The sequence below is a fragment of the Archocentrus centrarchus genome, chromosome 21, assembly GCF_007364275.1.
Source record: "Archocentrus centrarchus isolate MPI-CPG fArcCen1 chromosome 21, fArcCen1, whole genome shotgun sequence".
Lineage (NCBI taxonomy): Eukaryota > Metazoa > Chordata > Actinopteri > Cichliformes > Cichlidae > Archocentrus > Archocentrus centrarchus.
The window spans coordinates 33871480-33886279 of NC_044366.1; the positions used below are offsets into that span (position 1 = coordinate 33871480).

At 41.7% G+C, this 14800-nt stretch overlaps 1 protein-coding gene across 4 annotated transcripts in view; it reads left to right on the top strand.

Annotated features, from left to right (window-relative positions):
• dgkh (diacylglycerol kinase, eta) overlaps positions 1-11386 on the top strand; it is a 73549-nt gene extending 62163 nt beyond the window's left edge. For 3 of the 4 annotated variants that reach the window (XM_030757711.1, XM_030757710.1, XM_030757713.1), the window contains 9 exons: positions 221-334; positions 418-552; positions 732-892; positions 1005-1110; positions 1627-1719; positions 2153-2272; positions 3510-3615; positions 4948-5078; positions 8114-11386. In XM_030757711.1, coding sequence (XP_030613571.1) covers positions 221-334; positions 418-552; positions 732-892; positions 1005-1110; positions 1627-1719; positions 2153-2272; positions 3510-3615; positions 4948-5078; positions 8114-8200 — 1053 coding nt within the window. In that variant the 3' untranslated portion in view covers positions 8201-11386. The remainder of the gene's footprint in view (positions 1-220; positions 335-417; positions 553-731; positions 893-1004; positions 1111-1626; positions 1720-2152; positions 2273-3509; positions 3616-4947; positions 5079-8113) is intronic. The other variant, XM_030757712.1, reaches the window with a different exon arrangement.
• Positions 11387-14800: the final 3414 nt, after the last annotated feature.

Here is a 14800-nt window from a genome sequence, read left to right on the forward strand (position 1 = left end):
TGCTTATAAATGCTAACTAGAGGGACTTAAACTGTTACCAAAGAATTTAATAAAATATTTCAAGTACTTCTCAAATTCCTCCCAGGTTGCTCAGTCTGCCCGGATTTCTTTAGAAAAGTTGGCCAGTTTAGCTCTTATTCAGTAACGTATATGCTACATGCCATTAGTGATGCAACATAGTTTACACGTGTTTCCGTAATGTTGTGCTATTTTTGTGTAGATATTCTGCGCTCCATCTTTTGATGACAAGATCCTGGAAGTGGTGGCAGTGTTTGGGAGTATGCAGATGGCTGTGTCCAGGGTCATCAAATTGCAACACCATCGCATAGCACAGGTGAGCAAGTTAAAACCATATGAAGTAAAAATACATGTCTGTATACTCTGTGTAAGTCTAATCCAAGCTTCTGCCTCAATCAGTGCCGAACGGTGAAGATTACGATCCTGGGTGATGAGGGGGTCCCCATTCAGGTGGATGGTGAGGCCTGGATCCAACCACCTGGAGTCATCAAGATCCAGCACAAGAACAGAGCACAGATGCTCACCAGAGACCGGGTGAGGAAGGGTGGGGATGTTGCGTGAAAAGTGGAAAGTTTGGAAAGTATCAGGAACATGAGTGGAGAGACTGGAGATTCTTTGGGGGAGGGTGATGCTGCTAGATTGACTGGACTTTACCAGAATAACTTTATTTGATATATACACTTATCCTTTTTCTCTTCTGATTTTCCCTGCAGGCATTTGAGAACACACTGAAGTCATGGGAGGACAAGTTGAAGTATGACAAGCCACCTTTGCGACCTCACCTCTACCCTCAGCAGTCTGTGGATCTGGCTACAGAGGAGGAGGCTGCCCTGGTGCAGATGTGTGCCCGAGCTGCAGAAGAGCTCATTACAAGGTAAACATGAACTGACATGAATATCAGGTACCAGCCTCCATGTCCATGGCTTTACAGACTGTGTTTTGTTACTATGAACTAAGCCCACTGACTGTGCTCTGTCTAATCACAGGATATGTGAGGCTGCAAAGACCAACGGGCTGTTAGAGCAGGAACTGGCTCACGCTGTTAACGCTGCGTCTCATGCCATCAACAAAACACACCCGAAGTTCCCAGAGGTAAGCTGGGCTTTAGGATGAATTTAGACTAAGTCTTTTACAACTGACTGCTGTGTCCTTGAAAGCTGCAGTTTTAGATTGTTGAATCTTGTCAGATAAAAATTGCTTTCTTACCATTAGAGGTCACTATAGTCAAAGAGTAAGTTTACCAGTTTCATAATATTGTTGCTCTGAAATCAAGGATCATGGAGACTAGTGAGCACTAGGTGTAATTTCTTCTGCTTGAGATATTTGAATCTGTAAAAACTTTCATCTCTGTCTCTTGGCACTCTGTTACATGCAGATCTTTTAAAATGTGTGAATTTCCTCTATTGTTAATGGATGTTTTATGGGTAGTTAAGCACTTACTTTGATGCTCCATATTAAACCCCTGAAAGGACTAGTCTAGTCTAAACAGAAGCAAATCCATTAAAATAGCCTCTAGAATTGTTGTGTAAAATATGTGTGCTCTGTTTGTGAGTCTCTTTTTCATAGTGTGTGACATTAAACTGATGAACCTTCTTGTCCCTTCTGCAGAGCCTTACTCGGAACACAGCCATTGAGGTGGCCAGCACTGTGAAGGCACTCCACAATGAGACCGAGTCTCTTCTGTTGGGCCGAGTTTCTCTGGTGAGTTATCATGGCTGACATAGGTTGTTTCAACCATACTTTCATTTTCAGTCATTCTCTTTTATCCATAAGTTGTAAATAAAATACGGGCTTGAATCTTTCTAAAGCTGAAAGAAAGCTTTTGTGGTTGCAGAGAGAAGCCTGGTCCTTAATAATAATACTGTTTTTATAAATTATGGTCTCCATTGGAGTCATAATGTAGGCTAAAGTGGGCTATGCTTTAGGGCAGAATAGTCTTGTGCGATGGACTAGTCACTGTTCCTCTGAGAGTACAGAGTTCCACCTCTCTGGTAAATGGTGAAGGCAAGCATCCTTAGCTTGAAGCTTCATAGCAGGACCTTGCCATCCAGTGAGTGATGTCATGGTGGCTGCATCCATCTTGTATTTACAGTCTGTCATGTTAAATTGACCCTGTTCTTTCTCCCCCTTACAGCAACTGGACCCACCAGAGGAGGAGCAGCTGTCCAGCGCTCTGCAGACCGTGGAGCTGGAGCTGGGCAAACTGGGAGAAATCCCCTGGCTTTACCACATACTGCAACCCAATGATGAGGAGGTAAGCAGCCTCAGCAAGTATGCACTTGCATGCACATGCCCCATTGTATTTGTTATCTTTGTAAAATAGATGCATTTATCTACATTGTGTTGTACTCCTGCAACTCAAAGATAAAATCTGCCAAACCTAGAAGTGAACACTGGAATTAGCTGCATTAACAGTGCTTTCAAATACTGTATAGTCACATCAACATCTAAAGTACAAATATGAACCACTATTTTAACACACAACTCATTGTGTTGTTCTTGTCCATCACTGAGATACTGACAGGGAAAAGGTATGTGGAAACCTAGACTAATGGCAGCCAAACAAATCTCAAAGGGAGAAAATCATGGTGGACAGAATATGTGGGCTGAATCTTTGTTTTTGCAGTAGCTACTCCTGTAGTTACTGATGTAGCTCGTTCCAACTTTGGACCCAACAATTTTGTAATAATTTTGTGGTGGAAATGTGTGGAAAATGTTCTAGATTGGGCACAATCACTGTGTCAATGGAAGAAAGCCAAGAGTAACAGCTTAAATCATTGGAGCTGTGTGATGAAGCTCCGTATGGAAGTTTTGTGATGTAACAGAACAATTACCCAAAACACTGAAGTGCTTCTACTATAGAATGACTTCAGGCATTGTTAGCCACTCAGACCTTCACACAGATGGTGTGGACCGACCTCAACACAGGTGATCCAGTCTAGCACCAGACTTTCACAAAGGGCCTGAAAGAGTGAAGGTAGAAAAACATTCTTTGCTTTCGTAGACGTTTGGTTTCAGATCAGTCACTGCTCAGTTTGGCTGACTCAGAGGTTCAAAACCACTTTATAAGTTTTAGGGAAAGATCATTGTTTGGGTTCAGAGACAAAATCTCACAATGTTTATTCGGCTTAAGAACGTAACGATGCTGGAGCAGTTCTTTATGGAACAATTGTCCAAAATTCCAGAAACACTTATTTTAGGTCACTGCTGCATAAGGAGGTTTGATCACTTATTAAGTGATTTACTGAATTTTTCCACCAGCACTGAAAGATAATATTGTTTGCTTTTAGATTTTAGGCATATGGTGCATATCTGTACTTGCGGCTTAGATGAAGATTGACCAATTACTGTCAAAAGCCAGCTAATTCCGAAGTGTTCACATACTCTGTCTTGCGGTTGTGTTGTATGTCGTCAGTGTAGCATGGCTTCAGGTAACGGGAGAGTTGAGTAGCTAAATGAAAGGCTATAGGTTGACTGTGCTTATGTACCAGGACCACTCTCTGGGTTACGGCAAGAGGAACAGTCGCAGCAGCATGTTTCGCATTGTGCCCAAGTTCAAGAAGGAGAAGGCCGCCAAGAAGACAAGCCCTCAGTCAGGTAGGGCTGCGCCCACTTTTCCCCAGTACTGAGCAGACTGGACAGACTCAGGATAGGGATTCAGCCAGAGTCTGTCCCATCTGCCATGGGGATTTAACTGCCTTCATTTGTGTTTACGCTATATAATTGTTACCGCCTCTTATTGGAAAGGGTGGTAGCATTAAAATGATGGTAAGGCAAAGCAAAATTTGATTTGTCAATCGTAGTTTGAAGTTAGAATTGAAGACGCTGTTTCGCTTCCTGCTCAGCAGCTACATGAATCATTTCTTCTGGTCAAATGCTTCAAATGCGCAGATGCTAGTGGGAAACAGGATGATTAGCCGGACGGACGTGCTACCATCCTTTATTCATTAATCCTGTAAAGCTAACCACTGTTCTTCAACTTCACACACACAAAAGCAGCATGGCTCTACCCAGAGCCATCACGGTTACCCTCCCCCTCACTCCTGTCATTTTTGCAATCCATGCATAAACATGTTACTCCATTGTTGTCCCCTGGTAGAAACACAAAGAATGTGTGTGTGTTTGAGATCTTAACATCCCACACCCAACCATCATCTTGCACCCCCTACTCCCCTCCTTTCATGTTCTCATCCAGCTGTCAACGTGTCTTCAGAAGGTACAAAGTCAGGAGAAGAACAAGTCTGTGCACCAAGGACAAATGTGCAGGGATGGAGGAGTTCATATGAACACAAAAAATGAGTAGAAAAGTCAGAATCAGATTTCTAGACGAGCAGACAGGCCTTGCTGGATACTAATAAGAATATTAAGAAGCCCTTCCTCTCATCTGGGGCATGTTTCTGGGTAGTTGAGCTGTATTTCCTGCAGATCGCACAGGCTTCCGCCTCCCTTTACCTCCTACTTTTTCTCTGTGTGCTCTGAGATTGGTCGACGATGTGCATGCTCCCAGCCTGCCCTGAACGCCATTGGTCACTGCCTTGTTCTGACCAACCTTTGGCCTCTGTCATACTCCTTCCTCATCCACCAGCTGCCGTCACTGCTCTTTCTCCTCCCTCCTTCTTCCTCTCCCCTTCCTCCTCCATCTCTCTCGTCAATGATTTACCACAATTTGTGCCCATTTGTGAAGTTGTGTGTGTGTTTGATGACACATTCACAGAGAATATGGGGTTCAAAGAAGTGCGAGTGTGACAGTTTGTGGAACGTGGCAGTGTGTGTGTATACCTGTGAGGCACTCTGAGCCTCTCTCTGCTCTGCTCTGTGTGTGCATTTTGTATGTGCATTGTGTGTGTGTGTGTGTGTGTGTGTGTGTGTGTGTGTGTGTGTGTGTGTGTGTGTGTGTGTGTGTGTGTGTGTGTGTGTGTGTGTGTGTAGTGGAAAGATGGGGCACAGAGGAGGTGGGCATCTGGCTGGAACAGCTGAGTCTGGGGGAGTACAGAGACACCTTCATCCGACACGACATCCGAGGCTCGGAGCTGCTGCACCTGGAGAGGAGGGACCTGAAGGTACTCGCAGACACACACACCGGCACCTCTTGACACACCTCAGTGAATCTGTGTGAACCCTCTCCTTCAACCCACAATCAACTCTTTCCCTCTGTATCCTCTTGGTGTGCTGCGTTTCTTTGGCTCTCTTAGATGTTTCCCTGTTTTTGCCACCTCTCGTGCTGCGCTGCATTGCTCTGCTTGGCTTTTACTGTCTGATTGTGGCTTGGTGATAAAGACTTGCTGTAACCCACTAACACTGTATACCTGAGAAAAGGGGGGAAGCCTACAGGTCAAGGAGGGTCTAGGAGTGAACAGACCAAACTGAGTTAGGCTTAGGGCAAAAATGAGTCGACTTGTGTTGTTTAAACTAGCTCAGATCAGATTGTGCAAACTTGTAAAAAAAATAAAAGTTTTTTTCCAAAAGTGTAGGAATATAGTGCTGGACTATATGTTACATGTTACAACATGAACATAGAGAGACCATACCTGCAGTAAAGGGAACAGAAAGAGGTGCTTTCAAAGGACTGTTCGAAGGTTTGTGCTGTCTCTACTCTCTTCATAGTGTTCATATTAAACACTTGCCAAACCAAAGTTTCCAGTTTCAGATTACGATGTCAGTGTGAAGATCAGAACTTCAGAAAATCTGTCAGAAAAAGTCAAAAGCACATTCTTTACGGTGTAACGTAGGTTAGAGCATAACCGACGCTGGCTAATTTCAACATACACTATAATACAGACAAGTGACAGCTTAACTTGGAGTGAGTCAAGTTGTCTACTGGACAGAGCAGGACTTCCAGGTAAACTTAAAATAGCAGAACACTGGAAGCAGAGCAGAGGTGCACAAGAAGACAGCCAAATTTAAATCAAGTAAGGTATTAGCTTTTTTTTTTTTTTTTTGGGCAGAATTGTGTGATTCATGTTGTTTTCGTACTCAAAAATCAGTGAACTCTCTGTGTCCTATGGATGTGCCCACTCCCGTAAAAATAGATGTTTCATCACTCAGAATAACTTTGCTTTGAGCCTTCAGTGACTCTTTCCTCTGAACAGAGAGGTGGACCCAAACTATGGCAGCAAAATGCCCCTCCCCCAACAGGTCACTGTTTAAGGTTATTCTTTAATTTCTCAACTATCTCTATAAACATGGTTAAGCTGAAACATTGCAAAAGAACAACAACGCATCCTTAGATTTCTTTTACTGGCTGATATTTACACCGATGGTATTGGCAAGTAATATCAATCCACTGATACACATTTGTACAATGACACTATACTTGTGTTTGTTCTATATCCGTGCCCCTCATTTCATTGTCTTACAGATTATCACTCAGTCATACTGTGGCCAGCTGACTGTGTTGCTTTATTGTTCATATTAGAATGATGAAAGTATAGCTGCAATGACTGATTATATTAATCTAATGATTTTTGATGGTTTAGTGTTTTGAGTCATTTTAAGGCCAAATATCTCTGATTCCATCTTCTTCAATGTGAATCTTTGTTTTCTGAGCCTCCAAGTCTGAGGCCATGGTTCTCAGGAGGGTGGAGTGCCGTTGTGGCCCCACGTGGCGAAATTTAAACATTTCAGGGTCTTGTTCACAAGTGAGGGGAGAGTGGAGCGGGAGATTCACGGACGGATTGGTGCCGCGTCTGCATCAATGTGGACGCTGTACTGGTTTGTTGTGATGAAAAGAGAGCCGAGCGTGAAAGCAAAGGCGGCGATTTGCTGGTCGATCTGCGTTCCCACCCTCACCAGTGACCACGAGCTCCGGGTAGTGATCGAAAGAATGAGATTGCCAGCACAAGCGGAGGAAATGAGCTTCCTTTGGGGGGGTTGGCAGGGCTCTCTCTTAGCAATAAAGTGACGAGTTAAGGTGGTTCAGGCATCTCGTTAGGATGCTTCCCCCAGGGGGAGGTTTTGTGGGCATGTCCTAATGGGAAAAGGCCGCAGGGAAGACCTAAGACACTCCTCTAGAGATTATATCTCTCAGCTGGCTTTGGAATGCCTCCGTGGATGAGCTGGTGGAATGGGCTGGGGAGAGGGAATTCTGGGCTTCTTCTGCTTAGACTACTGCCTCTGTGACCCAGACCCAGATGAGTGCAGAAAATGGATGGATGGGCAGCTGTATGGATGGATGAGTGGGAAACATAAACTGCTAATGCAAGAGTCCAGTGCTAACTTGGATGTTAGGTTTTTACTAGTTGACTTGAGGCTTTTTAAGAAAAAACATATTTACTGGAAAATCTGAACATGCAAGCCCTTGGAGTGTTTTTAGAACAGGTGAGGGTTGGATCTACATGGCCACACAGAGGCAACTTGTTTTTTAAAAGCTAGCTACCTTTTTTCTTTATTTCATATGGAATCATTACAGACAATGTGAGCATCGTGCTGTATTGAAGCTGTTGTACTTACCAATAGATACTCGCAATTGAGACCATGAGTTTGTTAACTGAAAGTCACAAATCAGTTCAAAATAAGCCAATTTTATCATAAACTTTTATAAAATCAGACTTCTCCCTTCAGCCAGAGAGGGTTAAGTCCATCTTTTATATACAGTCTATGGATTTCCGTCCTAAAGCAGAACTGTGGGTGGTTAATCTTACCCTGCTGACAGTCTTAGTTTTGTACATCAGTATCTATTCATACATTGCTCATTCAATTCAATTCAATTCAAGTTTATTTGTATAGCGCCAAATCACAATAAATTTGTATTCGATGTAGCTTTTTCTACAGATGGTTACCACAGATATCATAATTAATCCCAAGTGTGACATGAATCGCAGCCCCACCTAAGAGCTTTTAATAGCTTCAAAAGAAAATCTGACATAAAGATGCATTTCTCTGGACATCATGAATATCTAACATTTATGATTTTACATTGTTGACATTAATAATGCTGATTTATACATTATAGAGGAGACCTGGTGTAGCCCTTAAAAGTTCCATTAATGATACTGTTCATATCACCCTAAGAGTCATTGTTTATTCATGATGCATGGTGTGGAACTGACCTTTCTCGATGTGTTTTTAATGTGCTGCTGTCTTTGTTGGCCCTCAGGATCTGGGGATATCGAAAGTGGGTCATATGAAGAGAATTCTCCAGGGAACTAAGGACCTGGCCAAGGCTTCCATGATTGACCTGTAACCCGGGAGCAAAAGCTACCAGAAAGGGGAAAATGTGCATTCCCTTGACATTAGTGGAAGCGTTTGGGAGCACTGTAGTGGCGGAAGAGAGACGTATTGAAGCAGAGCTGAGAAAGCCTGTGTGATGTTGTGATCAAGATACATTTGTGTGTTGTTATTTGTTCTTTAGTGCCAAAATGACAATCGAGAACGCAGAAGGAAGTCGTGGATCTTCACACACACACACACAAAAGCCATTTCTTATTTAATAACCATTCATAGCACATAATCAGGTATGCAACCAACCTTACTGTTGACAGCTTGTTGTCTGAGTTGTGATAACAAACTAGTAGCAAAATTAGGACTTCCATAGGTGTGTGGTTCAGCTTCAGTTGAGTGTGTGCAAAAAGTATTTGCTGGATCTCTGCCTCACATTACAGAGCTGCAGATGCATAAAGATAATCTTTACCATGTAGGTGGTAGTCTGGAAGCTGTGTCTGAAAACAGTGGGATACTGTTGCATGCTATGCTTGCTCAACCTTAGATATGTTTAATTGCATGATCAGTGTCTTGATTTTATTTGTGTGCGTGCGTGCGTGTGTGGGTTCGTGTGTGTGGGTGCGTGTGGGTGTGCTAGCAAGCGCTAAATTACACTTGAACAAGTTTTACATAACTTAAGTATTACGATGCCATTTGTTACTACTGAAAGCATCCTTTTTGGTCTAAATCCAACTTTTTATTCTAGCTTTAATTTATTTTGTTTGCATGATAATGACGTGTTAAAAAATTTCTGTCAAGTGCCATATTTTCGGTCATTTTGTGTAAAACGTGCTTTCTTGGTAGACATCATAAGAGGTTTTTAAACAAGCTGTCAGTGAGTTATGATTATATGAAATTAATAAGTTGACACGTTCTCTGTGGATGTGAAAATCAGTACCAAAGTGAATGTTGAAGAAGTCATCAGACGAGTTTGTCTTTATTTGATAAGCCAGTTGTAGGTTTTAAGTCTTAATTCCATTTAAGGTGGAAAAAATGCTTCATATTAGTCAGGAAGAAGGTAAAATGGTTGGTGAGACGCCAGCCACCAATACTGTAGGGTTGTAGAGTTTTTTAAAGGAATTCTTAAAAAGGCACTTTCTACTTCTTGCTTTTATGCAAGTGCAAATCCTCATATCATTACATAGAGTTAACAATTCACCTCAACTTTTTACCTTTTGGCAACTTAATACAGTATTTAACACTATTGAGAATAGGAGTTAGATATTAGCTTTGAATAGAGCAGTTGATCTGCAGCCTGCGTAACATTGTTCAAATGCAGCTTCTCATTTTTTTTTTTTTTTTCTCCTCCAAATTCCAAGTGAGACTTTGCTAGAACGCTACTTCTACTTGTTAGTTTCATTTAAGACTGGTGGCATTACAGGGTATATTTCTATTTGTGATGCTAAGTTTGTATATAATTATGCACTGTATATACAGTATACCAGTGTATGCAAACAATGTTTGTAAGTGTAATCTGATGCATTGGTAGATTGCTGACATGGCATGCATTGTCGACAGCTCACACATTTGATTGTGTATATTACACCATAACAGTTGTTGTTGATTTTGTTCTAATCTCTTGTACATGATAATGCTGTTGTATTCCAATGATGGTGCAATATTTTATCTCTTGATACTGTCTCTGGAGCTTTCCAACATGATGTTTCTCAGTGGTAAAAACAAAACACACACACACACACACACACACATTGTAAAAGTTCTTTTGTACTCCTCCTCAAGGTTCGAGGACTCGATTTTCAAAGTTAGACCCAGAGACAGACGGATAGCTTTTTACTCCAGATTTCTTCCAGTGTTTCAGTAGTTTGTAGTTTTGCTCCTCTGTGCTTCCAAGATGATACACTAAAGTAGGACTGTGTCAGTGAATGGGAGGAACGGGCAGACACGACTGTTGTGTTAACTTGTATCATAATGTAACGTGTGCATTCGGGTGTGTGTACTACAACAGTGGTATATTGTACCTTATCAGCAATTGTATACCTTTTCATTGCCAACTAATTATATAATATGATTTGAACTTTTTTGCTTTTGCCCCCCCCCCCCCCCCAGACTAGACTAAGCGTCCTTGCAGAATGTGAGTGAATCTTTGGAATTGTATGTTCCTATTTTCCCACCAGAGGGCGATCTATCACATCTCATGCCTGTACAAGCCTGCATTACAGTATTAAACTGCATTGACTTTCAGCTGCTGTCAATCAGTTGCTCATTGGCATAAAACAAATTCTAATCTAATTCAAGTTTTTATCATAGCCGAAGATAAAATTTGTGTTAAAAACTGCAAATTTCCCAGAAATTCCCGTCTTTTCCCACCTCTAGTCTCATATGCCATTAATCCATTAAATAAATCAGACTGTTTAATGACATGTTTTTTTTGTAAACCAGAAACTTTCATGATAGAAGCCCTTGTGTTAGCATGTGCTTTATGTGGAGTGCTGCAGTGCTCTACGCTGCCTCTGTGCTGCGGTGCTCATGAAGTTTGGCCTCACATCCATTTGATCTCATCACGCCGGTCACCAAACCAAGTCGTGAACGAGGCTGCTTCAGTTCATGAGCGGTGTTTGTCTGCATCGGTGGTGTCTGCATGTCCAAAGTGTCTGCCGGGTTCTATAAAGCTCATGTTTTGGCCCCCCCAGGCTCCAGGCTTGACCTTGCCATATAAAGTGGAAGTTGCCACCTTTCTCCCTTGCTGTGTTTTCCAGTGGTCTGTAAATAATGCTGTCAAAACCAATGTTCCTGGTTTTCAAAAACCAATGAAACCCATGCAAGGATCTCTAAAAGATGGATTTAACACAGGGCGCGGGTTATTAAAGCGCTGGGAGAAAAGTGAGTTTCATTTGTTTACATTACGTTTACAATGGCACAGTTTTCCTTTTTAAGAATATATATGTAGGTATAGACAATATTTGCATATTTATTGCCTAAGGTTAAATGATATGATGTGTATTGTGTTTTCACATTTGGAATATAATGTTACAGTTGTCACCTGTATTATTATGATGATTTTGGTAAAGTAGTTGATCATTTTTATGACTACTAAGTGACTGTTTTCTGTGCCTTTTTATGGTTAGAATGCATGGTTAACTATTTATTACAAATTGGAGTCACTGAGATGTGTATTTTTGTATTCTGAATAAATAAATGGTTCAGCTTTTGTTGTACATTTTTAAGGTGCCTTAAAACAGGCTACCTATTCATATCTCTCTTCTTCAATAAAATCAAATACATATGCAGTCTGTTTCAGTCTCTTCTCTTTCTACTGTCACCTTTAAGAAAACTGATCTCATACAATTTGAAATATATCAAGAAAATGGAACATGTTGAGTTGTTGCATAATGTTTGTGTTTCTGCTTCAGAGCAGGATTTGCAGGTGTTCCTGAAATTTTATGTGGAATTCTTAAAGTGCACCTATCCTGCTCCTTTCCAGATCCATATTTTTGCTCTTGGGTTCTAACTAGATTAGCTAAGCTTTGCTTTGCTTTGTGCAGCCGTTCACCACAGTCTGAAACAGGCCATTTAACTCCAGCGACACTCCCTTTAAGAAGGGGCATTTCCAGGCACAGAGGGGACCAGGAATGCAGCAGGAGGGACCACAGGAAATCAGAATATTTAGTCAGAAATGTTTAGTAACTATAGAAAACTGGTGTTCAAACTACAATTTCCAAGCTCATATGCAGACCTGCTTCCTATTGCAGATGTACTATGTGAAAAGTGGAGCTGCAAATGAATTTAATCACAATCTTGTGATGGATGGTTGTTTTGCAAAGGGAATAAAAGCATTTAGTATTTTCAGAATCATATATGTTGTTCTTGCTTTCAGACAAACAAAACAAGCAGGTTTTTCTAATATATTGAGTAATTTATTTTATTTACTCTTTCATGCTCTGCTCGGATCAGCTGGTTTCTGTTGCATTACAAACAGGTGTGGTGCCAACAGGGAAGTTGCAGGGTGCCCTCTGCTGGACAAACTATGCATCATTAACACTCATAACACTGTTACCTGAAGTGAAGTGAAGTGCGGTCTGATGTCTGAGCCTTCATCTCAGAGGGGTTACTGGCACATACGCTGACCTTATTTGAACATTTGGGTTTAATAGGAGCATCCACCAAAGGAACATTACACAGCTGCATTACAGAAAATTTAAATGAAAAGGGTCAGTATTTAGCTGTTCACAAAGGTGAAAATTTAATATATCCCAGACTCAATACATGGAAACTACAATGGCCTACAGCTAACATACACACACACACACACACACACACAAACTCCAAAACAAATGAAATTATCTAAAAATATTAAAATATTTAATTCTGAGTTTGAGTAAATTGCTCTTCAAACCACACAAATACAGTTTATCCATTGGTCTAGTTCAGTACATGCAACCACAGTCATGGGGAAGATTGATTGTGGTCGTCCAGATGACGATCATCAAGAGTCTCCACAAGGAGGGTAAACCACAGCACGTCACTGCTGAAAAGGCCGGCTGTTTGCAGAGAGCTGTATTGAAGCTTATTAGTGGAATGTTGGCTGGAAGGGAAAAGTGTGGTAGGAAAAGGTGCACAAGCAGCAGGGATGACTGAGGATTGTCAAGAAATGTCAATTCAAGAACATGGGCAAAGAGTGGATTGTGACTGGAGCGAGTGCATCAAGAGCCACCGCACAGACTTCTGCAGGAAAGCAGCTACAATTGTTACATTGCTAATATCAAGCAACTCCTGACCCGGAACATCAGAAGCATCGACTTGCTCAGTGGTCCAAAGTCTTCTTTTCAGATGAAGGTAAATTTTACATTTCATTTAGAAATCAGCATCCTAAAAGTGGAGTGACCCAGAAGGTGTTTGAAGTACAGAGTTTCTGCAGTCTGTGATGATCTGGGGTGCCATCGGCTGGTGTTGCTGCTGTTCAGCCACTGTGTTTGATCAAGTCTAAAGTGTATGCAGCCGTGTCCCAGGAGAGCACCTAATGGTTCCACTGCTGACAGGCTTTATGGAGAGTTCCTTTTCCAGTGGGCCTGAGCACCTGCACAGTGCCAAAACTACTACCAAAGGGTTTGCTGACTGTGTTTGATTGGGTTCTGTGGGGAAATATCGTGAGGAAGATGACAAATACCTGTCCCAAAAACACAGAACCAACCTGAGCTTAAATAACACCTCAGCAGTGCTACAAGCTGATCGCCTCCGTAGCCACATTGATGCAATAATTCATGGTAGAGGAGCCTCAAACAAGCATTGAATGTATAAATGAACTTACTTGTCAGAAGTTGAACATTTCTGTATGTAAATCTTTTTTTAAAATTGAAAATATTCTAACAAGATTTTAGATACTGGAGTTCTGTTTTCATAAGCTAAATGCTATAAAATAAAAAGAAAAAAATACCAGAAAGGCTTGAACTATTTCACATGACAGAAAACAAGAAAGAAGTATGATGGGTCCATGTTAAAGCTGTTTTCTGTTTATTTAATCAAACAGGTCTCACCATACAGTACTATAGATGACTGCAGTAACAGGTTAGCAGCTGTTTGCTATATCCCCACACTCCCTCAGCACAACACAGGTGGTGGTCTTACGTAACCACCCTCAAGCAAACAAACAAGCAAGCATGCTTCCGCTTCCGCTCATCCTGTTCAGGGGCGGGGTCTGGAGCCTATCCCAGGTCGCCAGCCTGTTGCAGGGCTAACACAGAGAGACAGACAACCTTTCACACCCACGCTCTCATTCACACCTATAGGCAATTTGGTGTAGCCAATTAACCTAACCCCAGTAAGTGCATGTCTTTGGAATGTGGGAGGAAACCGGAGTGCCCGGAGGAAACCCGCGCAAGCACGGGAAGAGCATGCAAACTCCACACAGAGAGAGGGAGAGGCCTGGGCCAAGGTGGAATCGAACAGATGTTATTCTAACTGTGAGGCAGCAGAGCTAACCACTGCTCCAGCGTGCTGCCCCACAAGCAAGCAAATGAAATAAAATAAAAATCTGTTAAAAGTTTCTCTGTTGTGCTGTAAGATAAGTTACTTGTGGTAAACAAAAAGAATAGCTACATTGTGACTTCAGACTTTGGGCCATTTGCGACATTTGGAGATCTATTTGAACACCCAGAGCCCTGAGCATTTCCCTCCACTGCTACCCTTATGATTAGACTTTCCTGTACTCAAATCATCTCTCTTTCTAGTCTTGCTGTAGCTTCGCCCCTTCTACTTTTCTATTTTAAATTTCTCCTGATAATTATTTTTATCCCAAGAAGTAAAAACCCACAGGGACCCTGTCCAGCTGTCTGTTGTGTTCACATGGTCAGCGAAGGTTTCCAGAGCAATCAAGTTTGGGTAGTCAAATAAGAAGGCGTGCTGTTTATGAAATGTCTATGAAATGTGTTTGAAATGACTATGCATTCTTTTGTGTTTAAAATCACATTGCTCCGTCTTCAGTGCCAGTGTGTCAGGTATCTTCTTTTCGGTGTGCGATTGATTATGCCTTATTCTTGTTTTCATGGGAAGAATGGCAGTGGCTGTGAATGGGGAGTTCGACTCCGGTTTGGGAGTTGTCTAAATTAATCTCTATCTTCTTGCACTC